Raw genomic sequence first — 26,221 nt, 5'->3', positions numbered from 1 at the left:
ATTTTGGCAGTTGTTCAGATGGACGAGTCCATCTATGTTCAGAAAAGAGGAGGGGGAGAGGAAGAGAATGGAATGCGGTCTGAAAGTCACCGTAAGCATGAACACAATTAATTAAGACCCGAAATGGTTTATCAAATCCTTCCAATGATTGCTAAGCCAGAATCCATCTTCTCGGTTGAAATTGTCTCTGTGTTTGTATATGTGGACAGCTTCATGAACGAATCTCTCATGGTAGCCAGATGGCTTGCAGAGAACCTCTGTCTTGGAGATGTCAATGTCATGTGAGTCCACTGAATTATAACAGTGATCTGCCACGGCCGAGGTGTTGGTCCTACCGTGTTTTAGGTCTGCTTTGTGTTCACGGATACGGTCCGATACATGTCGTTTGGTTTCTCCAATGTAACTACTACCACAGAGGCAACTCAGTTTGTAGACGCCAGGGTACTGTACATCACATTTTTTACAGATGGATTTTATGTAATGTGTTGAATCGGACCTGGATCTTGTGTTTATTCAGGATTTTGGATATCTTTTTTGTGACCCCCGCAATGTAGGGTAAGGTGATGGTTTTTAATGGCTCCTCAAGAGGGTCCTTCTTCATGGTTGGAGTGATGGCTTTGCGGATTGTGTAGTCGGAGTAACCATTAGCCTTAAGAGCTTGGTGTACGTGCTTGAGTTCACTGGCAATGTGTTCCTGGTCGGAGATGCATTGGGCTCTATGGTGCAGAGTCTTTATGAGGGAATTCTTCTGGGATGGATGGTGGTGGGAATCCGGTTTCAGGTAAGCATCCATATGGGTAGCTTTCCTGTAGACAGAGTGGCTCATTGGACCATCAGGTCTCTTTTTTATTAGGACATCCAAAAAAGGTAGCCTGCCATCTTTTTCGACTTCTATGGTAAATCTGATGACTGGGTGTATGGAATTGATGTGCTCGAGGAATTGGTCTAGAACAGGCCGGCCATGTGGCCAGATGACAAAAGTATCATCCACGTACCTCTTCCATAAGGTTGGGTGTAGAGTGGCAGTCTGGATGGCATCAGTCTCAAATTTCTACATGAAAACGTTGGCTACAACCGGAGATAGTGGGGAGCCCATTGGGGTGCCCTCAGTTTGTTTGTAGAAAGTTCCATTCCAAGTGAAGTATGTATTGGTTAAGCAGTGTCACGCTTACGGTGACTTTCAGACCGCATTCCATTCTCTTCCTCTCCACCCTCCTATTTTCTGAACACGTCCATCTGAACAACTGCCAAAATCGCTATCCGTGGTGGTAACGTTAAGAAAAAGCGCCACTTTTTAAAAAAAATTCTTGCTGTGTTTTTCACACCTGATGATGATTGCTTGTGTTGTAGTCGAAACGTCGTGAAAAATGTATTGTTTTATATATATTTTTTTATTTTATTGTTTCCCTTCTACCGAAAGAACCAAGAATATGAATCCCTGCAGTCACGAAAGCTTTGAATCAAAATTCCTAGCGTGCTTTCTGCCTACCGTATGGCCCTGCATGCCTCTACGGGATACTCGCCGTTCTTCGTCATGTACGATCGGGAGAACGTGCCACCAATTGGCGTACAACTGGGAGTGCCCACTAAGGGGCCCGCGCTGACCCTCTCAGAACATGTCCGTGATTCCGTTCGCCGTGTCACAGAAGCACGGTAGGCGGCACGAATTGCCACGGCCAAAACCCAGGCCCATAACGAGCGTTGTGCTCGTCGGTCGCGTCGTGACATGCCGTGGGCTGTGCGCAACCGGGCCTGGCTCCATTGCCCCCAGGTGCTGGTGGATACTTCTCCCAAGCTGCACAGGCCATGGCAAGGGCCTGTCGAATTGATAGACATACGCAACCCTCAATGCGTGCGTATCCGGGCGGGTTCGCACCGTTGGTACGTCCACACGTCTCGGTTGAAAACCTTCTTTGCTCTGCACGTTGATCCTTCATCCCCATTGACTACTCTGCCGGGGTCTGATGCGTCTGATGTGCCACCTTGGTTGCCAGTTGATCCCCAAAAGGGGCCTGTTTTGCCTCCACAGACTCGCAGGCCCTGAATGCCCCGGCTGCTGACAACTCCGCTCCATCCTGGCCTTCCTCTACTGCGACGGATGCTGATCCTACCACTCTTCCGCCTCCTGCTGGGTTGAAACCGGCGGGGCCTCGTGCTGCTGCAGGGGATGGGCCGGCATCGCGTACCCGTTCAAAATCTGTTCCCTTTCGTTGATTGTTACTCTTACTTACCTTGCCTAATGCGTTCGTTATGCATCTTATTATTGTTGTTATGTTATTCTTCATTCTCAGTGTCTCTCGTATTGTGCATTGCCTCGTTCCTAGTCAGGAGGGCTAGTCTTTTACCCTGGGGGGGGGGGGGGGGTGATGTAATACGAGAGTTCACCGACAGTCGCTGATCGGTGGGATAGGCTCCGCCGCTTCAGCCATTAGCCAATTAGACAGTGGCGGCTCCTGCAAAATCTCTCAGGGGGGGCAAATGTCTGGATGATTTATAAGGATAAGGTCCACCCATGCAAAGGATAAATTAACAGCTTAAGCATGTAAAGGCAACTTCACTTCTTTAATATTAATGAAAATTAAAGTGACTCTTACAATACATCTTGTTTGTTTCTATACTCACTATTAATACAATCCACTCAAGTTTATTTTATTAAAGATTTCACTAGGTGGCGACAAATAAAATTGTTGAGTGAAACGTGCTTACGTATGATGACGTAAGCACGTTAGTGCGAGCCCTCCCGGAAGCCATAGAGAATGCATTGCAGCGCCCCCCGTTCGAAAAAAAACATCTTTGAATGTAAGTCTATGGGAACACTCTGGGCGATTCTCAGCCGGAGTGAAATCGCCCAAAAAGAGGCGGTACTCCACAGAACGTGACATGACGCTGATTGGACTATATCCAGAGGCACAGTGACGGCTAGCGTGACTCTGTGGTTGAATGACATTGGTGGTGCGTCGCCCAATCGCCCTAATGAAGAAACCGCCCCTGCAATTAGATGGATGCGAAATTGGGCCAAAGTTCAAGGGCGGAGCTCAAGGGTACTTGTGGGTAACCATCGAGAAGGTTCGTGAGGGGGCGTGGCTATAGGCAGGGCTTGGTGACGTAGGTGAGGGGTTATAAGGGGAAGCAGAAAGGGGCTCGTGGTCAGTGTGTGGAGTCTAGAAGCGGGATCACGTCTCGCGCCTCCGGAACGCCAGCGGCCACGTGGCGGGCCGGAAGCTGTCTCCTTGTGCGCCATCTGCCAGCGGCGCACAGGAGTGGGGAGCGTGAGCGAGCCGTGCGTGGAACAAACAACAACTTACGCCGCGGAATGAGGTGGAGCGGTGTTGATGTCAGGAGAACGCGGAGCTGTCCAACTGTAAATAAATAACAAAGACAAACTACAGATCGTCGTCGAAGTGCTTTATTACACAAGTCCACCACAAGATCTAAAGGCTCAGAACACTCACAGATATCATCTACCAGTATGGCAGCAGCTCAGACACGTGCAGCAGCAGAAGCAGCAAACGTCCGTATCTCCTATATCGCTGAAGAGGAAGCCATGCTAATCTAAAAAGCCCGCATACAAGAAGAAGCAAGCATAGCAACTGCTGCCGCGCCGAAGAAAGCAAAGCAAGAGAGCATAGCAACAGCTGCCTCGCTTCGTAAGGAAGCAGAGCTGGAAGAGACATTAGTGGCTACTGCTGCACCAGAAGAAAGCAGAGCTTGAAGAGCAACAGAGTTTATTCGTGGCTACTGCCACGCGGAAGGAAATTGAGCTGCATGCTAAGTTAAGCACCCTACAACTCAAAAAAGCAGCTGCTGCAAAGGCCCAGGCAGAGGTGCTCGAAGCAGCAGCCAATCTGGATAAGGAAGAGAATTGGAGTGAGTTTGACACTCAGATGCATGTCAAGGACCGTGACCAACTAACCAAAAATTATATATTGGACTGGTCTGAACAATGAAACCAATGCTCCTCCACCAACCGATACTGAGCAAAAGGTGGATGTCGAGACATCGCCACCTCCATGCCAAGTGAACATGAATGATGTCTATGGGAATGGTGGAAATGCATACACTGCCCTGGCAGTTAGTCGCCGACTCGGCATCGCACACGTGGGGCCAGACAAGGATGCATCAAGTCAGACCCACATTCCAGACAGTCACACAAAGGGATCAAACCAACGTGATCAAAACTGTTTGGGCCCACAATCCAACGCCATCGTGAATCACAGCATGTGTAGTAACGCTCACGACTCGTTCACACCGGAGTTGGAGGCACACTTGTTTATTTAACACCAACGTTGCGACATACACATTTGAGGGGGTATCGGCCCCCTCACCCGTCTATCTGAGGACACACCTCTCTAGCTAACCCTAGCCTGCCTCTGAGTCCTCCACTAATGGGCTAGGGGAGGCTATCTTGGCCCGACACTGGTCAGTCGGGCCCGGTACCCAGAGTCCAGACCAGCACTGGTTCTGGCTCTGGTACCACGCCACTGGCTCGAGCCTGCGCGGTCCTGATAAGGACGGCGTACCAGGGGGAGTCCAGGGCTCTATCTCAGACGTCTTCCGCCTCCTCTTCTTTAGCTAAACATCACTCCCGAGCCCTTCGATACAATCCCCTTTTATACCCAACCCCTCCCTGAGGGGTGGGGCCCCGGGGGATCATAACGACCGAATCGACCCCCCAGGGTGTCTGGCGCGGACGTCGCAGAGGGCACCTGCTTGTGCACACATGTAGCCCCGCCTACTGTGTTTGTTTACCATAGGCTGCCATGCATAACGGGCTCTCTCTCTAACACCCCTACATCACTCCCCCCCGCATAGCATGCAGCCGTCCCGGCTGCCAACATACAAAAATTTGACAATAAAGGTGCCTTCACCCCCTGACCGCGCGTGTGCCTCACTATTTTTTGAACAATAACAGGAACCAGAACAAGAACGCAACAACAAGATGAGAAACAACCCGACGCACCCCCCCGAATAAATACGAATTCCGTAAAAAAACAGCTTATATACAACCAGCAGGGAACCCACCCCGCACACACAACAAACGGTGAACCCAGCATATGTACATCCGAGGAGCGGGAAACACACCATCCACACAACACCCAATAAACACAACAGCTATGTACACATTTTCCGGCCTCACAACAGTTTGCGCATTTTAGCGCGCGTCCTTGCAGCGGGCCCCTCACACGGGGTAACCCCGCGTGGCGGACAATCAGGTGGCAACTGTCCGTCTTGAGGTGAGCATTCCTCTGACTCCGCGTGACCCTCGGCATCCGCAGGAGGGGTGATCGGGCGTGAGCCCGTCACTCCTGATGCCCCTGAAGGTGGCACAGCCGGCAAGGCATTAGGTGAGAGCGACGGAGACGGACCCAGCAAGTCGGCCGACCCCCCACATGTTTGGCCACGCGCGTGTGAAGTGGGGTTGTGAACCGCAGCGAAGGGTTTTAATCTGGAGGGGTGCACGAACCATCGCCGCTTCCCCCACTTGATGCGCACGCACTGCGGACGTAACACCTCCACCACTTCCACAGGGCCCCGCCACGGCCGCACAAGTTTAGAGGAGGTTGCCAGTGGCACCTGGGGGCAGTGCAACCATGCCTTGTCCCCCGGCTTCCACTGCAGCATGTGCGCTCGACTCAATCTGAGGCGCTCATTTGCCTTCTGACGGAGGTCAGAGTTTTGCATTGCAGCATCCCGTGCCTCGGTCAATTTGTCCAGATTAAATTTAACGTGGTCAGCCAGATTAGTTTTTCCCTGCGGCACGGGGATCCGCAACTGGGCACGAACAGGCGGGTCTGGTTCTCGGCCGTACATAAGGTAAAAGGGAGAAAACCCCGTAGCCGCATGGGGTGCCATCCGGTACGCCGCCAAGACCCCCTGAATTTGTAGGTCCCAATCCGTTTGCGAGTCCGAAACTTGTTGTGATAACATGGACGAGATGGTGCGATGCAAACGTTCGACCATCCCGTCAGTTTGTGGGTGATATGGGGAGGTCCGAATTTTCTTTGTGCCCAGGAGATCGCAGACTTGTCTGAGTAGTTTACCGGAAAAATTTCTGCCCTGGTCGGTCAGCAGCCTCTCCGGAGCACCTTTGTCCAGGACATAACCCTGAACAAAGGCCTCCACGATGGCTGCTGCCGACTGGTTGGCCAAAGGCCAGGCCATAGGCCAACGTGTAAAATACTCGACACCCGTCAACAAATATCTATTCCCTCTGGGGGTGGCGGGGAATGGTCCCAAAATGTCCAGAGCGACCAGCTCGTTTATCCTGGACACTTTGATCGATTGCAAGGGCGGGTTAGACTCCCGTGCCGGCGGTTTGCGTTGTGCACATTGAGGGCACGATCCCAACAAATCCCCCACATCCCTCGTCATGCCAGGCCAGTAAAAATCAAGTTGCAGCAAGGCGAGAGTCTTTTGGGTCCCCAGGTGTAGGAGGCGCTCATGAGCGGCCCATACCACCCTACCCCGCAACCCAGTAGGGACAACCAGCCGATGTCGACGTGACTTCCCGTCCCAATGCATTAGCAGACCTTGGCACATTTCCCATGCGTCGGAACCACCACTTTTTCCCCCCGCCGCACCGCCAACGCGACGTCGCCACCCGAGGAGGGAGACATCCTCCATCTGGAGGCGCCCCCATTCAATGACGGGCAACCCCAACAGGGAATCTTTGCCCTGCTGTTCGATCGAATTAGGAACCATTGCATCGTCGTCGTTGGCGGCCGCCAAGACAGGTACCGATGTGTCCCCTGGAGGCCTGCAACGTCCAGACCCCAGGAGGCATGCACACTCGGAGGTGGTTGGCAAGCGTGACAGAGCGTCCGCGTTGGTGTGGCGAACGCCCTTACGGTATGTGGTTTGGAAATCGTAATCCTGGAGGACCTCCAACCATCGGGACAATTGTCCCGATGGCTGTTGAACCCTCAGGGCGTACTGCAGTGCCGCATGATCTGTGCGGACGGTGAAATGCCGACCGTACAGATATGGGCGATACTGTTGGACGAAATGGACAATTGCCAACAGTTCCCTACGGGTGACACAATACCGTTGCTCCGCTGGAGACAACACCCGACTGCCGTACGCAACCACATGTTCCACGCCGTCAACCACCTGGGAGAGCACGCCCCCAATACCCGTGTTGCTCGCATCGGTGTCGAGCAAGAACGGTTTTGAAAAATCAGGGTAAATCAGGGGAGGAGCGTTTACCAAAGCATCCCGAAGGGAGCAAAAAGCAGCCTCCTCCTCCTGACCCCAGCAAAACCGAACCCCTTTAGATGTTAAAGCATGTAGGGGTTTGGCGATAGTCGCAAAATTAGCGACGAAGCGTCTATAATACGACGCAAACCCAATAAAACTCCTAACCTCTCCCACTGAGGTGGGAGTCGGCCAGGAGCTTACACACTGCGTTTTGGCGGGATCGGTAGAAATACCTGAGCGCCCCACGATGTGCCCCAAATAACGCACCGACTCGCGTAACAAATGGCATTTTTGGGGCTTAAATTTCAAATTAGCAGCCCGCATCTTTAGGAAAACCGCCCGCAACCTCTGGAGATGTTCCTCAAAAGTTTTGCCAAAGACAATGACGTCATCCAAATAAATCAGGCACGACTCCCATTGCAATCCAGCCAAAACCAATTCCATCAACCGCTGGAAAGTTGCCGGCGCTGAGTGTAAGCCCATCGGCAACCGGTTGAATTGAAACAGGCCGTGCGGAGTACGGAAAGCAGTTTTAGGCTTTGAATCATCGTCCAGAGGAAGCTGCCAGAATCCCGAAAGTAAGTCCAATGTGGAGAAGAATCGCGCTCCCGCCAAGGCGTCAAGCGATTCGTCCATCCGTGGGAGCGGGTATGCGTCGGCAACCGTAATTTTATTAAGGCGCCGAAAGTCAACGCAAAACCGCAACGAACCGTCCTGCTTCTTAACCAGGACGATCGGCGCTCCCCAAGGGCTGTTGGAGGGAGAAATTATGTCGGCGGCTAGCATGTCATCAACAGCCGATTTGACATGGTCCTTTTCGGCGGGACTCAACCGAAAAGGATTTTGGCGTATTGGCGCGCTGTCACCCGTATCAATATGGTGACGCAGCAGATGAGTGCAGCCCAAATCGTATTTATCCCGACTGAAAACGTCGGAAAATTCCCTCAGTAGTGTCTTAAGACGTTGGCGCTCTAAATTTGACAGGTCCGTCGATCCCGCGCAAAGCGCCTCGAGCCACCCTTCATCGCTGTCTGAATGTGGTCGCGGTGCAGGGGCAGCGCCGACATGACTCGCGACGGGTTCCTCACAGGGCACCGGCGTTGCGTGAGCAAGCACGGTCCCCTGTGGGACCACCACCGTCTGCGAGCCCACATTGAGGACCGCGATGAAGGGTTCTCCATCCCCTCTCACTATGGTCTGGGCCGGGAGTAAATTAGGTCCACTGACCCCGGCCCTAGACGGTCCCAGCAAAACCCCTTGAGCCCCAATGCCCTTAGCGAAGGGCCGCCGAAGTCTCAAAGGAATTAACATTTGCGCCCCCGGAGGAACGCGCACCGTTCTATCTACGAACGCCGGCACCGTCGCGAACGCCGTCCGGCTCGTAGCGGGGGATGGCAAAAACGCCATGCGTCGGCCCGATGGGAGCTCAATGCATCCCTGGTCGATTAATATCCTAATCGGCATTTTGGCCAGGAAATCCGTCCCCAGCAGGCACGGAACCGCCAGCGAGGAGGAAACAAAAATCGGCCCAGATAATTTAATATCCCCGACACAAATTTGGGCTCGAATTTGTCCGATGATGCCAAGTGAACCCCCGTTAGCAGCAAAGAATGGCACATTAACAGGCATCACAGGACGGCTCTGGGCAGGGAGAATGTTATAAATCAACTCCGAAATAATGGTCGCCGATGCTCCTGTATCGACCAGGATGCGCACCTCGACCCCATCGATGTGACCCACAACGGCCGACGACCCCGATGACGCGGCTACAACCCGATGGGCCAACACGGACCACTGGCTGGGTTCAATGTGAGTACCCAGAGCGGTGCGTGTTGGTGCCATGGTACGCGATATTTGCCCCCCCTTCGCTGCGGTGTTCGAGTGTGTGACGGGCGTGTGCGTGGGCCAAACATGAGGGGTGCCGCGACTCGCCGGATTATGATGGTGGAGCTTGTGACGAGGGCCGGCGTCCCGTTGAGGTGTCGTTCCGCGCTGCCGAGGAGAGCGGCACCCCGAGGCGACGTGGCCCCGGATGCCGCAGTTATAACAGCGTGGAAGCGCTGGTGGCGACGATGGACGTTGTAGACGGCTTGAACCGGCCCGGTCCTCCCGCGCTCCCGCTCCGTGCTGCCGTTGATGGTTGATGGCGCAAACCTCTTCCGCCGGGAGGGTGGCCGCAGCGACGGCGCGCCCGCTCGCCACCTTGCTGGCCTTCCGTCGTTGAGAGGACAGGTTTGCGTGGAGGAGACGGGCCGCTTGGAGGGAGCACATCTCTGCATCGTCCTGTGCGACAATGACGATGTCTAAGTCGTCCGCCAGCAAAAGTATCTTCTCTGTCACCATGGCGTCGACACCCTCGTCATCCATTCGTGGAAAGGCCTCCTTCGCCAGTGCCAGGAGGCTTGTGCGGTACGCCAGGGGCGACTCCTTCGTCCCCCGCTGGCGATCGTAAAAGAGTTGGCGACAGTCCGATGGTGGACCATATACCGCCGACAGCACCTGCATCGCCTTCCGCAGCGTGGAGCGCCTCTCCTTCGAAGCCGATGTTAGAGTGGCGAGGGCGTCGCTGTCGAGAAGTGCTGGCAGCGCGCGGAGAGCCTCGGCGTCTGTCCACTGTGCCATCTCCTGGTGAGCGAGGAAGCGCCGCTGGAAGCCGCCCCAGTCGCCATCCTCGCCCACAAATTCCTTGAGTGGAGGTAGCCGCTGATGTAAGGCAGCGGCTGCAGAGGAAGAACGCACTCCCTCGTCCGCCTCACTCAACTCAGCGTCGGCACGAACCAGCGATGGCATCGCCGGTCGCACCCGTGGTGACGCGGCAGGCACTGTACTCCCGCCGTTGGACGCGATGCTTAGAGCGGCCACGCCCTCAACAGCAGCTGCGGCGATGGCGGGAGTTTCAAAATGTTGCTCCGTTGAAATGGCGGGAAGGCGCTGTGGTCGTTGGCTGCTGTCGCCTCGTGGCGGTCCCGCAGCCCCCAGCCGCGTGATGTTGTCGAGCATGGCGGCTGCGGCGTACAGCAGCTCGGCCAGCTTCGCGTGCGCCTGCCTCAGCCCCTCCGTCGACGGCTCCCCTTCCTCCAGCTGCTGTGGCGTGGATGCACCCAGCCCCGGCTGCTCGATGGCATCTTCAGCCATCTCGGGCCCTCCGACTGCAGCGGTGTCCTCCGCCCCTGGTACTCCGACTCGAGTCGTCCGGCGTGTATCCATGTTCGTACTTTGTTTCACTTCTGACGCCAGATGTAGTAACGCTCACGACTCGTTCACACCGGAGTTGGAGGCACACTTGTTTATTTAACACCAACGTTGCGACATACACATTTGAGGGGGTATCGGCCCCCTCACCCGTCTATCTGAGGACACACCTCTCTAGCTAACCCTAGCCTGCCTCTGAGTCCTCCACTAATGGGCTAGGGGAGGCTATCTTGGCCCGACACTGGTCAGTCGGGCCCGGTACCCAGAGTCCAGACCAGCACTGGTTCTGGCTCTGGTACCACGCCACTGGCTCGAGCCTGCGCGGTCCTGATAAGGACGGCGTACCAGGGGGAGTCCAGGGCTCTATCTCAGACGTCTTCCGCCTCCTCTTCTTTAGCTAAACATCACTCCCGAGCCCTTCGATACAATCCCCTTTTATACCCAACCCCTCCCTGAGGGGTGGGGCCCCGGGGGATCATAACGACCGAATCGACCCCCCAGGGTGTCTGGCGCGGACGTCGCAGAGGGCACCTGCTTGTGCACACATGTAGCCCCGCCTACTGTGTTTGTTTACCATAGGCTGCCATGCATAACGGGCTCTCTCTCTAACACCCCTACACATGCAAGGCAATACAGCCAATAATGGAATCTCACAAGCGCCAGTATGGACACACCCTGGATCAGCAGGTATAGGGGACTTTGCTCACCGTGAACTAATCAACACAGGACTCGTAAAGTTGGATGACCACTCTAAGAACTATTGAGCCTGGAGATCTTCCTTCAAGAATGCAATCAGAAATGCAGACGTCTCTGCAAGTGAAGAAATCGACCTGTTGGTGAAATGGTTAGAAAAGGAATCTGCAGAAGATGCAAAGAGGATCAGGTCAGCAAACATGGACGACCCTGCATCAAGCCTGCATGCGGTGTGGGAGAGGCCGAGGAGTGCTATGGTAGCCCAGAAACCATTGAGAAGGCTATCTTCAAGAAGTTGCAGAACTTTCCAAAAATCTTTGGTCGAGACAATAAAATGTTATGAGAGCTTGGAGATCTTCTGATGGAGCTTGAATCAGCCCAGGCTGACCCCTACTTACCTGAATACCTACCATGGAGTGAGCCCCATCGTAGAAAAATTGCCATTCGACATGCAGGAGAAATGGAGAACAAAGGGTTCAACATACAAGTTAGAGCATCAGGTTGCATTCCCCCCCCATTCTCGTTTTTCTCAAGGTTTATCTGCAAACTGGCTCGGACCAGAAATGATCCGAGTTTCATGTTTGGCACCACGGGGATCTCCAGTCCAGATCTCCCAAAAATCGAAAAAGAGCAACGGCGAGACGAGGAACAGCGAGAGTGCCAATTTCTGTACACAAGATTGAGGTCTCTCCTACGATATTCGTAAACTCCGTCCAGGCAACCATCACAAAGAAAAAGATAGAAGATCCAAAAAGGCAATGCCCATTGCATGATGAACTTCACTCCCTCCAGAAATGCTGTGAGTTCAGGAGGAAGCATTGGAAGAGTGGAAGAATATGTTGAAGGAATTTGAATTGTGTTTCAAATACTGTGCTTCTACAAACCACCTTGCAAGGAATTGCAAGGCAGATATCAAGTGCGAGGAATGTGGCAGCGACAAACACGCAACTGCTCTGTACACATTTTACTCCAAACCCAGTGGCATTAAGGCTTCCGATCCCGAAGCAGAGCACAGCGGGGAGCAAGGTGAGACCGCCGCATCCACTTCGACAGTCACAACCAAATGCACAGACGTATGTGGAGAAGGCGTCAAAGAAAAATCTTGCTTAAAGATATGACTCGTCCGAGTGTATCCCAAAGGACATCCTGAAAGGGCAGTAAGGATATACGCCATAATGGACGATCAGAGCAACAAGTCTTTGGCAAGGTCAGAGTTCTTTAATCAGCTAAGTGTATGTGGGAATTCCTTTCCATACACGATCAGAACATGCTCAGGACTGATGGAAACAGCGGAAAGAAAAGCGAGTGGCCTCATGGTGGAAACCATGGATAGCACCATGAAGCTACTCCTTCCTACGGTGATAGAGTGCAATGAGATACCGGACAACAGGAGTAAGATTCCCACGCCTGAAGTCGCACGTCACCACCCACACCTGAAGCCCATAGCAGAGTTCATCGTGCCATTGGATCACGGGACACAGATTTGACTTCTGCTTGGCAGGGACATGCTGAGAGTCCACAAGGTCCACGATCAACGCAATGGACCTCACGACGCTCCCTATGCCCAGAGACTTTACCGAGGATGGGTCATCGTGAATGATGTCTGTCTCAATGGAACACACAAACCAGACCGCTTTAGCACATTCAGAACAAGTGTGCTCACGAATGGATGTATGTCACTCTTCAAACTGTGTTCTAACCACTTCACGATGAAAGAGAAACCCGAAGATAGAAGTCAAGGCTGTACCATGCAGACTTAAGAAGAAACCACCACGCTGGCCACGACTTTGCTTGTACGTCCACCGTCTTCACTGGATTTTGGTTATCCACGTTTCTCCAAGCCAGTCCTAACTGACGGGAAGAAGACAAAAATGAAGCTGCTGCTCGTCGCTCTGCTGGGGGTCGTGGCAGTGGTCGCTGCGACCGTGGCCTCTCCGTTCCTCGACCCGGAGCTGTCATCCAAGTGGGAATCCTGGAAGTAGTTCTACGGCAAGGCCTACGACCAAAAGAAGGAAGGCTGGAGGAGGATGATTGGGGGAAGAACCTCAAGAAGATCATAGTGCACAACCTGGAGCACTCCATGGGCAAGCACATCTGGCACTTGGGCATGAACAGCATCGGTGACATAACAGAGAGGAGTTCCAGCATACCATGCTGGGCCTCAGGGGCTGGAACAGCACCAGCAAGAGCGGTCGTTTCTGTGACGGTGCCTTAAATATAGAGAGGGGGGCGGGGGCGGAGAGAGGGAGGGGGCAGAGAAAAAATTAGCATATCAATGAGTGGACGGCAACGTGATGCTGCTGCAAGTAAGATGACGACGCGGCACGGCACGCAAGCTTGAAAATCAAGAGAAAGACACACTAAAATTAAATAACCTAGTAAAATATCGAAATGTAACGTAATGCAACACAGAGAGTCGGTCAACACACAATTAACGCATAGCCCGGTTGATTACGTATTTCAAAGATTGCTAAGTTAGAATTTAAGTGTGAAAATTCCAAAGAGAGGACACAGGCAGAGAGAACAAATAGCCAGAGAGAGAGAAAAAGATAAGCTTAAAACTTCCCCGTAGAAGTGGTTCAATCTTAATTTTGGAGCTTTCGTGACTGCAGGAATTATTCTTTGGTTCTTTCGGATAAGTCACGTCTAAAGATGTGACTTAACCGATCTGGACTATGCGCCTTCGGAGGGTGATCTTGCGGCGGCTGTTCCTCGTTGGGATCGACGTCGGGGTGACGTTCAATGTCGGGGCGACGTTCAACGTCGCTGGGGGTTCTACGGCCCACGTTGTCCTCCGACCAACGCAGGGAGTTGCGTGCACTTCTGAGTGAACTTGCTGACGTTTTCAGTAAGGATAATTTCGATTTGGGACGTACGTCCCTTTTGTCCCACCACATTGATACGGGTGAGGCTAGCCCTATTCGTCAGAACTCGCATCGGTTGAGAGAAGGAATGTGTGCAGCACGCTGTGAATGATATGCTGGCCGCTGATATAATTTCCCCGTCTAACAGTTCTTGGGGCACGCCGGTCGTACTTGTTAAGAAAAAGGACGTGAATCTCAGATTTTGCGTGGACTGTCGCAAACTGAATAAAGTTTCAGTGGCTGACGCGTATCCACTCCCGTGTATGGATGACTCCCTGGATGCATTGTCCGGAGCACGGTATTTCTCAACTCTCGCTTTGTCTTTCGGGTTTTGGCAATTGCCCCTGGATTACTCGTCGAAACCGAAGACTGCGTTCCGTACGCCTCAGGACTCTTTCAATTCAATTGCCTTCTGATGGGGTTGAATTTAGCTCCTGCCACATTCGAACGCTTGATGGAGCTCGTCTTAGCTGGCTTGCAGTGGGACACTTGTCTCATTTATCTGGAAAATCGAATTGTGTTTAGTCGCACGTTCGATGAACACCTTCGACGCTTCTATTTTTGAGAGGATATGCTCCGCTAACCTCAAGTTTCAAACCGAAAAAATGTCATCTATTGCAACATTCGGTGCGTTACTTGGGTCACGTTGTAAGCTCCGATGGTATAGCCACGGATCCGACCAAGACGGCCTGTGTTCGAGATTGGCCGACCCCAACATGCATGGGGGATGTATGGAGCTTCGTCGGATTCGCGTCATATTACCGTCGGTTTATGCCAAATTTCGCTGCGGTTGCTAACCCCTGCACGCGCTGACTGCTAAGAATCAGAGATTTAAATGGGGTCCGGAGGAAGAAGCGGCGTTCGTGGCCCTTCGCAGTCGCTTATCCGATGCACCCACGCTCAAATATCCAGATTTTTCCCTGCCGTTTATATTAGACACCGACACCAGCGACACGGGTATCGGCGCCGTTTTATCGCAATCTAAAAACGGTGTGGAAAAAGTAGTTGCTTACGGCAGCCGTGTCCTTTCTCCAGCAGAATGTCGCTGTGTAACGAGAAGAGAACTGTTGGCCATTGTTTACTTTGTGCGTCAGTATAGGCTTTACCTTTTTGGCAGGAAATTCATTGTCGGCACTGACCATGCGGCTCTCCAATACTCCTTGAAGATTGAGCAGCCAGCCTGCCAATTGTCTCGTTGGCTTGAAATTTTACGATAATTTTCATTCGAGGTCGTTTATCGTAAAGGTTCCCGGCATTGTACCATCCTCAGACCAACGGGATGGTTGAGTGACTGAATCATACTCTGACTGCCATGCTTTGCCACACTGTCAATGAATAATTGGCCGAATGGGATTTACACGTGCCGAGCGTGCTCGCCGCATATAGAATGGCCCCGCATGCTTCCAAGGGATTCTCATCATTTTCCCTCATGTACGGAAGGGAGCACGTGCCACTCATTGATACCCAATTGGGCACGACTGTTGGAGACGCTAAACGGGCCCTACCTGACTATGTTCGAGACTCCCTGCGCCGGATTTCTGAGGCGCGGGAGGCGGCTAGGGTTAACACCGCTAAAACGCAGGCTAGCAATGAGCGGTGTGTACGCAGGTCTGGCCGTGACATGCCGTGATCTGTCGGTGATCGGGCCTGGCTTCATTGCCCTCAGGTGCCTGTTGGCACCTCTCCCAAGTTGCACAGGCCGTGGCACGGTCCTGTTGAAGTGGTTGAGGTTAGGCATCCACAGTGCATGCGCATTCGGGCGGGTCTCCTTCATTGGTTAGTCCACCCATCTCGGTTGAAATCGTTCATTCCTCCGTGCGTTGCTTCGTCATCCCCAAAAATTGGCCTGCCAGAGTCTGATGTGTCCGATGTGCCAGAGCGGTTGCAGATTATCCCCCGAGGGATTCTGTTTTACCACCCACAGCAGCAGAGCCCTTGACTGCTGCTGCGGACGCCGACCCCGCATGATCCAGCCCCGCAGCGACGGACTCGACTATCCTTCCGCTGACTGCCCTGCCTCCTGCCAAGTCAACCCATGCAGGGCTGGATATGGATGCAGGGGATGGTCCGGCGTCGCAGACCTGTTCAAAGACGCCCCGATTTCGTTAACACATGTGCCTATGCCTGTGTTGATAATTCGCCTTACTTCCTTGTTATTGCGTTATCGTTCATGCGTTCTTCTTTGTTTTGTATGCTCTTGTGCTCGTTGCCACCAGGGTTATGTCGCTCCTTCCATTTCTTGTTCGGGTGCATTCCTAGCCGGGACGGCTAGTCTTTTCATCATGGGGGGGGGGGGGTCATGTAATGAGAGAGCGCCATCTAGGGGACGACGAGGGGTATCTGCATAAGCCACCACTGAGTAACTAATACCCATTGGTAAGTGTGGGATCCATCTGGGCCAAAGGTGATGGGCAGAGCTACAGGGTACGTGCGAGAACGGTCGAAAAGGTTCTACGAAGGGGCGTGTCCGGAGGCGGAGCTTGCCAAGGGGATTATAAGGGGAGGCAGTGAGAGGATGCTTGGTCAGTGTGGGAAGCCTGGAGTCCGGACTGCGTCATCGCAACCCTCTACTCACCACCGGTCACGTAGCGGTCCTTCCAGCGAAGCCGTTTCTCCTCCCGGCACGCCGTCAGCCAGGGAGCGAGAGGGAGAGACGCGCGACGACGGTGGAGCAGAGAGGCACGCGTCACGGCAGAGAGAGTGGAGCCATGCGGAGAGAGAGCGGAGCTGTGCAGTCATATAATAAAGAAAGACGCCAGTCAACAGTTGTCGTGGAAGTGCTTTATGACACCTACATCAAGAATAAGTGGCATCGACTCAGAGGTGCCATAACTGTACACGAGCAGTACACATCGAAGTCATCGAGTCCATGGACTCTTCGAGCTTTAAAAATGCACTCTGGAGATTCTTCGTCATCAGAGGGCCAGCAAAGTAACTCCGTTCTGATTGTGGAACCAATTTCACTGGAACATGTAAAGAGCTGAAGATCAATACTGAAAATGCTGAAGATGATTCTGTAGGAAAATACCTTAGTGACCAAGGCTGCACATGGATCTTCAATTCTCCTCACTCTTCGCATATGGGTGGAGCCTGGGAATGCATGATCGGGATTGCTCGACGCATTCTTGACTCCATGCTGTGTGGTGTCGGGTCCACACGGCTCTCTCACGAGGTCTTGACCACTCTCATGGCTGATGTCTAAGCTATAATTGACTCAAGACCCCTGATCCCCATTTCAACCGATCCAGAGTCACCATTAATCTTGACTCCTGCTACACTTCTTACCAAGACAGACGTGCTCACAGCACCCACAGAGGTCAGCACTGCAGACCTCTACAGACGTCAATGGAGACAAGTGCAGGGCTTCGCCAACACGTTCTGGCATCGCTGGAAAAACGAGTACTTTGTGACACTTCAAGTGCGCAGCAAGTGGCAGTCAAGCAGACTAGACATCCAAGGTCACCTTGTTCTACTGAAGGACAACCAAGTCAAATGGAATGAGTGGTCAATGGGCTGCATCCTCAAAACGATTCCCAGTGGTAATGGGAAAGTTCGAAAGGTTGAGGTTATGGTCGCGAAGCAAGGTGTTGCAAGAACTTTCGTCAGCCCTATAGCTGAGACAGTACTACTTCTCTCTCGCAAAGATATGGACAAATAAGTTGACCCGTCTAATTTTGTTTTACATGTTTATGAGATAGGAAAATAAATGGTGGTATCTCCTAGATACCAGACGGGGAGTGTTCTGCCCCAAAGCAGATATGGGGGTGTGTTTACAAAGGAACTTCATGATATGGTGTTGTTTGGTCACGTGACTAGGAAGTTATGATTTAAGGTTCTCTCTGCCACGAGGCAGGTGTGTTAGCCATTACACAGAGTACAAAATGGAGGCACAAATAGCGTCTCAGTGAAGACAGGTGCATCTGTTAATTGTGGGACTTTAAGAAGCCTTGTCTGTAAGTTCGTTATGTTCTTATAATGCTGAGAATGCTGTTATGTTAGGATTGCCGTTAGCATGCTGTAAATGCCTTTATGATGATGTTAAAGAGTTATGATGAATATGGGGCCTCGTTAACAACGAAGCCTCCCACTTGCATTATTGTGAAAGTTATTTGTAATTGGATACGTCTAGCCAGACCTGTGCCCATGTAACTTTAATGCGATCTTGAGAGCAAGGATGAAGTATTTCATCCACAGTTCAGTGCAATATGCAGCAATGTACATTTAGGCTGCAGTATGGCGATTACACAGTCACCTTATTTAACACAGTAGTTTATTCTCTTGTTGTATAGCTATTCAGTGCTAATGTAGGTGCCTGGTCCATAAGACATTGTTATGATGCTTAAGTGTTCATTCGTTGTATTGATATTCCAAGTATTAACAGATGCTGTATTTTTCCATCAATTTGACCTCGTTCTATTCATTAAATACGTTGGAGTCAGATGTTCACCCTGGCTCTGAAAGTTTATTTAATACGAGGTTAACTACTTGGATAGTGGTGCAACGCAGCGCACAGCGAGGCCAAAACAACTCATATCTACGACCGCCTAATGACTGCTACTGACGCTGAGTCGATTGGCGACGAGTCTGCGCTTATCATGCACAGACACCAGCGCCATGTGGCGCTACTTTGCTCTTCTGCCAAATGTACAGGATAGCCTGACAGTTTTCAGCTGCGCCAAGAGCAAACGCAGGGTCTCTTTATCAATGCTCTTCGCTTATGTAAATTTTCTTCAAATATTGATTTTTTTTGCCTTTTAACGTCTGAGAAGAGGAAATGTGATGCACATGCAGAATATTTAAGGGTTTTCAAATGTGTTTTGACTTAATGTTTGTAAAGGTTATGTTAAGTTAGAATTTACGTTTTTCGGGGTTATTTTTATTTTCGTGGATAATTTTGGTATTTTATAGTATGTCATGGGTTTCCATGAATGGAACCCCAATGTATAACATTGTGCCTATGGGAAATAAGGGTTCGACTTACGACGGCTCGACTTGCGACCGTCGTCCAGGAACCAATTAGGTCGTCGGTGTGGGGTTGCCTGTATTTGTATGTGTTTGGGTGATTTGTTTACCTCTTGTACTTTGCACTACTATCGTGTTTTGTATTGTTTGTTGCTGTAACGTTCATACCCACCCCTACTGGGCATCTGAAAAATAGCTTGAGAGCTCATCAGATTCCTCCAGTAAAAATATTCTGATCATGAATTCTGAACGAGGCACAAGTGTCGCGCGATCAGGGTGTGCAATGCATTGTGGAGGCGAGGGCAGGACCATGCCACGAAGATTAAAACCGTGGTGGGACCTTGACACTAAAGAGCTATGAGTGGAAGGGACGTGACATTTTATTCATGGACGGCAAACCGAATTCTATGTAAATGTATTTGTAAGACTCAACGTTACAAGACAAGTCGGTATAGACGAGCCGGTACCAATGTGACAAAACAGATAAGACTGCACAGCTGACACACTTGTGTAGTGGTGATAACTACTCGCTGTTCGCAAGCTGTGAGAGAGCGGATCGTAAACAAGGTTTTCCCGCTCAATCAAACGGTCAGGGTCAAATGGGGTGACGTAGGATCCAAACGCCAGATTGGGAAGGACCAATCAGAGGGTTCCACAAGGTGGCCGGGGATTGGACAACCCGGCCACGAACAGGTATAAAAGCCAGAGCGCTGAGAGCTCTTGGCCAGTTCTGCTACACGAAGACCCAAGTCGGCCAAAGACATCTAGGACCCTGGACCAAGCCCTCCAGCCCTTATCAGGGCTAGGGCTCAGTGTAACCAGTGGTTGGGGTGAGATCCCCTAGGTCCAGCCAGAGGACGCTGGGATAGCAGGGAGATTAGATAGCCTGCAAGGTCCGGAGGCTGTACCTCCTTAGAATAGGAGCTAAGCGTGAGTGTGGAGCTGTACAAGGTCCGGAGGCTGTACCTCCTTAGAATAGGAGCTAAACGTGAGTGTGGAGCTGTACAAGGTCCGGAGGCTGTACCTCCTCAGGGTAACGGGTGAGGGGACCATATACCCCTTTGTGTGATAGGGACTGTGTATTAAGACAATAAACAGTGTGTGCCATAAAGAAGTTTAGAAGTCCGTCCTTTACAACACTACACTTGTACGACAGTTGATGTGGATAGCATACAGGGCGAGATGGCAGTACACACGAGACGGCACAATACGTTGGAGGTACAGATGAGATGGTACAAACTAGACCAGTATAGAATTCTTATTTGGCAGGCCCTTGCAGATCAATGACTTGCTTCCACTATGGTTTTTCTAAGATTCCTGAAAAGCCCAATGCGAGAACCCACAAACTCTGCTGCAGATGGTACTTGAAAGGGGCAAGGGGGTTAGGGTCGGTTGAGCAGCAGCACGCTCCTTTCGCTGCTTGCATTTGACTTATTGCTCTTCTTGCTGGATAGTCATAAATGCGCAGTGCCGATCCTAATGCTAGACACTTCCAGTCAGTGCGGTCTCGAGCCAAGGGCTCCCATACGTTGGTGTCAATGCACTTCTTCAAAGTTGCTTTAAGGACGTTCTTGAATCGATTTCCGTTTTACAGGGGGATCGTTTGCCATGGCGGAGTTTGAGTAGAGAACTTGCTTTAGCAGCCTGGTGTCTGGCATGCAGCCGATGTGGTCTGCTGAGCGTAGCTGGTTGAGTGATTTGTGTCTCAATGCTAGGGAGGCTGGCCAGAGGACGGTGATGTTAGTTCGTCTGTCCGGTCAACGAATTTGAAGTATTTACCGTAGGCAGCGTTGTATACTACAAGCTTGGTGTACAGAGACGGCACAGTTGAATTTCAGTACAAAATGGAAGGTCACAATACAGATTCAAAGGACAAGATGGTACGAGGCGAATCATACAGACCAGACAGAACGCAGACAGGACGTACACAAACAGTAGACAAGACAATGTAGACGAGACAGACTGTACACAAACAAGGGTTCAAACAGACACGTTACAGACTGACAGGAAACCGTGGAGGCGAGAAATGCTGACAAGCGTGACATGAGGCGATGCATACACAAGGGTACAAAGCTCAACAACGGCAGGACTTTGAAGCACACAGTACTGGCACACCATTAAAACGGTGAAAACAGCCACAATGTAGCACTAACTTGACAGTACAGAGAAACTGTTTGACAGGTGGTGCAAACGACCCAGAACGACAACACGGTGTGGAGACGATTCGCACCACGGCATACAGACGAGGCTTGCAGTACCGTACATACAAGACAAAACGTACAAGGCAACAAAGTGGATTCTTGAATTGGATCGTGACCTCTGAACCATTAACAATCTTTAACATTTAGGGGAGCGGGGGTGAAAGAACCATATTCGGTAAGGATCTACCGCCACTTAACCCTTACCCTGTGATGTAAGAACATTTACAGCACAAAACACTAGGAGTATTAAACGTGAATTCGCACTATGGCGAGAGTTTCATCAACCGGTGGACTGACATCAAGAGGCATGTCGCGTGTTTTTTCCAAAACCGCTTTTTATTTAGGCAGCACTCAAACCTGAGAATAAAAACACGTGGCTGTAGGGTTTTTGTATGCGGAGAGGAAATGTCAGCAACCGAACGTAAACAGTTCTTGCAATGTGTGCAGCAGTGGCATGTTTCTAGGCTCACCCAAGGGTGAAGCCCATTTTTTGTTGCAAAGATCGTCTCTGCATCGTCAATTATTCTATAGGTGCAGTGATCAGTTGGGAGTGATTTCCTTGCTCAAATGCGCAGGGAATTGCAAATTTTATGGTGGAGGGCAAGTCTACCCACAGAATAACCGCTGTTGACTTCCCCCACAAGCTACTAGTTTTGACCACCGGAGAGAGGAGCAAAGTCAACCCCCTACCACCAGGATTTGAACTCGCAACTTTTCGAATACGAGCCACTCGCACTCTGCCACTTGAGCCACCTGGCCAGATTCTCTGCACCTTCATGGACCTGATTGGTGTCCCCAACGCAGTGATCAATGTAGAAGCTCTAAATACAAGTGTCGTATAAACAATGTGCGTATGTAGCAAGTTCATTTTGAGCTCTGCAGCCAATAAAGACATTTAAGATAAAAAACAATTTCATCACAATTATCAAATCGTGACCTGTCAATCGCAACAAGTGATAATATTTCAGAGACTACAGATAGTGAATTGTTACACCTAGAAAGAAAACTGTTGAGCCGCCAAATCATCAGTCATGACTCAACCACTTTTAGATGAAGACCTCCAAGCCATCCCAAATCTATCTGGTGATACATGTCCAAGGTCTTCAAGACCGTGAATAAAGCAAGGCAGTCGTTTCTCAAATTCACCAACATACTGTATAAGCAACGTGCACAATATAAAAAGTGAAAACACCATATTTTACAATTGAAAAGAAAAATAGTGGATAGCATGTAACGATGAGCACTCACATCTGTTTAACTCAAGCCTCGTGTAAATCACGTGATTTAATTTTGCCACCTCCACTGCCAATGCCTTCCAGGGATGTTAAGATTTAGGGCATTTGGACTAATGGGTTAGGGTTTGTGGTTTAGGGTTCGTGCTGGGTGATAAAAATTGGGGCTAGTGAGATATGGGGAGATTAGGGATAGCAATAGGGATCTCAGGTCAGGTTACGGCTATTCCATTAGCTCGTAGCCACTGCCCATAAGCCAGGCAGGACTTGAGGGATTTCCGCATATATATCTTAGTCTTGTAATGTTTCATTTTTACCATCGCAACTGAACAATACAGGCCCTATGATTCAATCTAAGAATAGTTATTTATACAACACTTCCCGCACCTTTGGCCTAAATGTAACATTAGGATAAATAACAAACTATTCACACACACAAACATGACTGGCATGTAATCGTCCGCGTAAGAAAAGTAAAAAAAACTAATCGATGCCTATTTACATACATGCTATGTTAAATATTTCCATTGTGTTTCCCGTTAGTAAAGTTGACAGTCGTTCCCCATGTGTTGTTCAGTTTCCCTTGGAGTTATGGAGTTTTAAATTGATTAACTTTGTGCATCACTAGTTGCTGCAGGTACATTTCTAGTTACGAGTTATGAAACTGACAATCACAAAATCAATATCGAAACACGTTTCCCCCCCCCACCCCCAAGACCTACTTCTTCAGCAGTCAGTATCTTTCCATTTCATTCTCGGAAGATTTACAGGGATGACATGGGCAGAAACCCTCGGCAACATCCATCGCTGCCTACTTCCGGTGGCAATCAACCATTTCATCCATGACAAAGGGGGCCATTTTCTGATTTAGAATGGCTGATGCCCCCAAATTAGCCTAGCATGATCCCATGAAGTGTTGCATTTTAATTGCAAGATGGGAGTTTAACTTTCAACCTCGTGCCAAGCAGTCCTTCAACAAGTGCCAAAAACCGCTGGATTGAACGATGTCGGTGCATCAAGCCCATAAATGAGCGCTCCAAATATTCATGGCACTTTCCTGTTTCTGCTGTGTTTTAACTAGACTGTGACGTTAATCGAACCAGACCCCTTGTCCTCGTCGCACTAAACAACAAAGATCCGGCTTGTGTCGCTAACCCGCTGGATTGCCTTCCTTCTGGCTCAATTGCGCAAGTCCAGAAATTACCCCTGCCATCAGAGGAGAGAGCGCAACACACCGACATAAAACAGCCTGAATCTAAATGGTATTGTCCCGTTATTATACTCCAAGCCCAGAAATCAGGGCTGGCAGGAGGTTGCCAGCTCTTCAGACGGTCAGGGTGGTCGAGAATGCGGCCTTGGCAATGGCAGAGGGGAATATCGTCCCCCAGTTGCGTGTCGCCTCCGAAAGGTGGCGTTGCCCGTGGCTCACCCACTCCTCCTGCCCCGAGAACACACGACCGCAGAACCAGCAGGAGAAGCGAGTCTTCTGGGATGTGCAGGTGCGAGCGTGCACTGCCGTGTGGACCACCTGTGCTCGCACGCATGCACACATAGCCACAACTATCACCATCAGAAAACAACCCCGGGCACATTTACAACAGCAGTTGGAGTTGTTGGCTGATGGTACAATTACAATGAAATTCATTACAAAATTATAATTACAATTCTGATTCCAGTTTTACCCACCAACAGAAACGTTGTAGGCAGCAGAATGGAGCAGAAGAAAATTAATTCATGTGCTATGTTATGCTCCCATTTCTATGCTCCCCGCCTTCACCAATGCACACTGACCAGCATGGTGAAGTATAGTCAAATAAACTCCAAGACCGAAACGGCATGGATCCTTCATTCAGCCATGGGCTGTAAGTTATAAATAAAACAGGACCCTGCGGGGTGGGCTGGTAGGAACGAATAACCAAAGAATATAAACATAATGTATTATTACACTTGTTTAGCCAGGAAAGCCCCACTGAGTCTAAAGGTTTTTGTAGGGTCCTGCCAAGTGTTTGCAGTAGGGGGCGATGTTGCTACACCTAATTGGACGATCCGAAGGGAGATTTTGAGGCCTAGTTCTAGGCTTTAGGCCTAGCTGTAGGCTTTAGGGCGTTGTGAGTTAATTTTTAATTTAAATGTTTTAATTATTAATGTATAATTTAAATGTTATAATTATTAATGTAAAAGCTTTAAATGTAAATGTTTCTATTTTAAAACATCAGGGAATGTAACATTGTTAAACATTAACTCCCTTTCACACACGCGGGGGTACGATACGAAGGGAGACTTTGAGGCCTAGTTCTAGGCTTTAGGCCTAGCTGTAGGCTTTAGGGCGCTGTGAGTTTTTTTTATTTAATTTCAAAGTTTTAATTAAAAGCTATCTCAGGGAATTATAAGGGAAGGTTACACGTGTTTAGCCAGGAAAGCCTAATTAATTTAAATGTTTTAATTAAAAGCTATCTGAGGGAATTATAAGGGAATGTTACACTTGTTTAGCCAGGAAAGCCTCACAGAGTCTAAAGGTTTTTGTAGGGTCATGCCAAGTGTTTTCAGTAGGGGGCGATGTTGCTACACGTAATCGGACATCGGACGGACGATATAATCTATTGTAGGCTGGTCCACTTCGTTCCTACCAGTAAAAGCATCTGATGACAGCATACATCGAAGGCAACCACATTAACATATATGCATTCACAGCTGTTTTTATCACTCAACTGTCTTGGGGAGCTATTTGACCATACGTCACCATGCTAGTCAGTACGGATTTGAGGTGGGGAACATATGTGCGGGAGCCTCAAGTACAATATAACAATGATATTACCCCAACTGCCCTCTGCTGCCTACAATATAGCTCCCTAGCAGCCTCTATAACACCTGTTTGTTGTGCAAGGTGGCCACCCATACCACACAATCCGGACTAATACTGCTTAGCTTCCGACGAGTCGGCATGCATTTGGTCATGGGGCATAAACGTGTATACAAAACAAGTTAAAACAATTACACGTGTGCACGGATTACACAACGCTTTCCAACATGGGTTTGTATATATTTGCAAAGTCCAATTTTCTGTTTTAGTCTCAAGGTTTTGGCGATAGCCCTTTGCTCAATTTGACCGTTTTTCAATCGGACAAGTCCTGAATAGCAACACAACTTGTTCATATTTGATAATTTTTACAAGTCATAGTGCCACCCCTCATCCAACCATCCCCACCTCCCAGTATGGACAGATGGAAACATTTTTTAAACATATGCAGCCTTTGTTGTAAAGCATTAACCTTTACATGGCTATGCATTTTTAACTGTACTTCATGTTGCAGACAACTTATAGGTCCATTTAATTTGTGGCCATCATTTCCAGAATGAGGGAAGACACAGGTTCTCATACGCAAGTTTTCCCCAAAAAATTCCCACGAAATGGCAGCAGACATAGCAACGTGTATGGCCCACAAACAAAAATATCCATTCGGTCACTTGAAATGTCAGATCTGTCACACGAGGGCCTTTCTGGATCCCGAGGAATAGACAAGGCCAGTCGTAAAAAGGGGTTAGTGATGTGAAAATTGTATAGACCTGATAACTGTTGGAGCTCATCCTCCTTAACTTCATCTTCAGGATTCCCCGGCGCTGCTCCAGCATCTTGTGCTGCTCCTTCGTGGTCTGGCTACCAGGCCTGGATGTTGGGTCCTTGGCTATGTGCACCGAGATCTTCGGTGAACAAAGAGCGTAGGCATCATCACCTCGCAGATTCCTTCAAGCTTTCACACCTCACCCATCACGCATGCACACACCCGAGCATGTCTGCTGGTAATCCCTCACAGCATCTACCTACCAGGATTGTCTCGATATGGTGATACGCTATATTGTACAATGTTGAACTTCTTTCGCA

At 50.2% G+C, this 26,221-nt stretch overlaps 2 protein-coding genes across 3 annotated transcripts in view; both read right to left on the bottom strand.

Moving 5' to 3' along the window:
* Positions 1-26,221, bottom strand: part of SEC23IP (SEC23 interacting protein) — a 191,646-nt gene that overhangs the window by 87,976 nt on the left and 77,449 nt on the right. The window lies entirely within an intron of this gene.
* LOC144942405 (uncharacterized) overlaps positions 21,659-26,221 on the bottom strand; it is a 34,474-nt gene continuing 29,911 nt past the window's right edge. For both annotated transcript variants that reach the window (XM_078869254.1, XM_078869253.1), the window contains exons 3-4: positions 25,906-26,040; positions 21,659-23,869 (exon numbers count right to left, since the gene is read on the bottom strand). In XM_078869254.1, the coding sequence (XP_078725380.1) occupies positions 23,666-23,869; positions 25,906-26,040 (339 nt within the window). In that variant the 3' untranslated portion in view covers positions 21,659-23,665. The remainder of the gene's footprint in view (positions 23,870-25,905; positions 26,041-26,221) is intronic.

This window comes from Lampetra fluviatilis, chromosome 27, assembly GCF_964198595.1.
Source record: "Lampetra fluviatilis chromosome 27, kcLamFluv1.1, whole genome shotgun sequence".
Taxonomy (NCBI): Eukaryota; Metazoa; Chordata; class Hyperoartia; order Petromyzontiformes; family Petromyzontidae; genus Lampetra; species Lampetra fluviatilis.
This window is presented reverse-complemented; position numbering and strand designations above follow the sequence as displayed.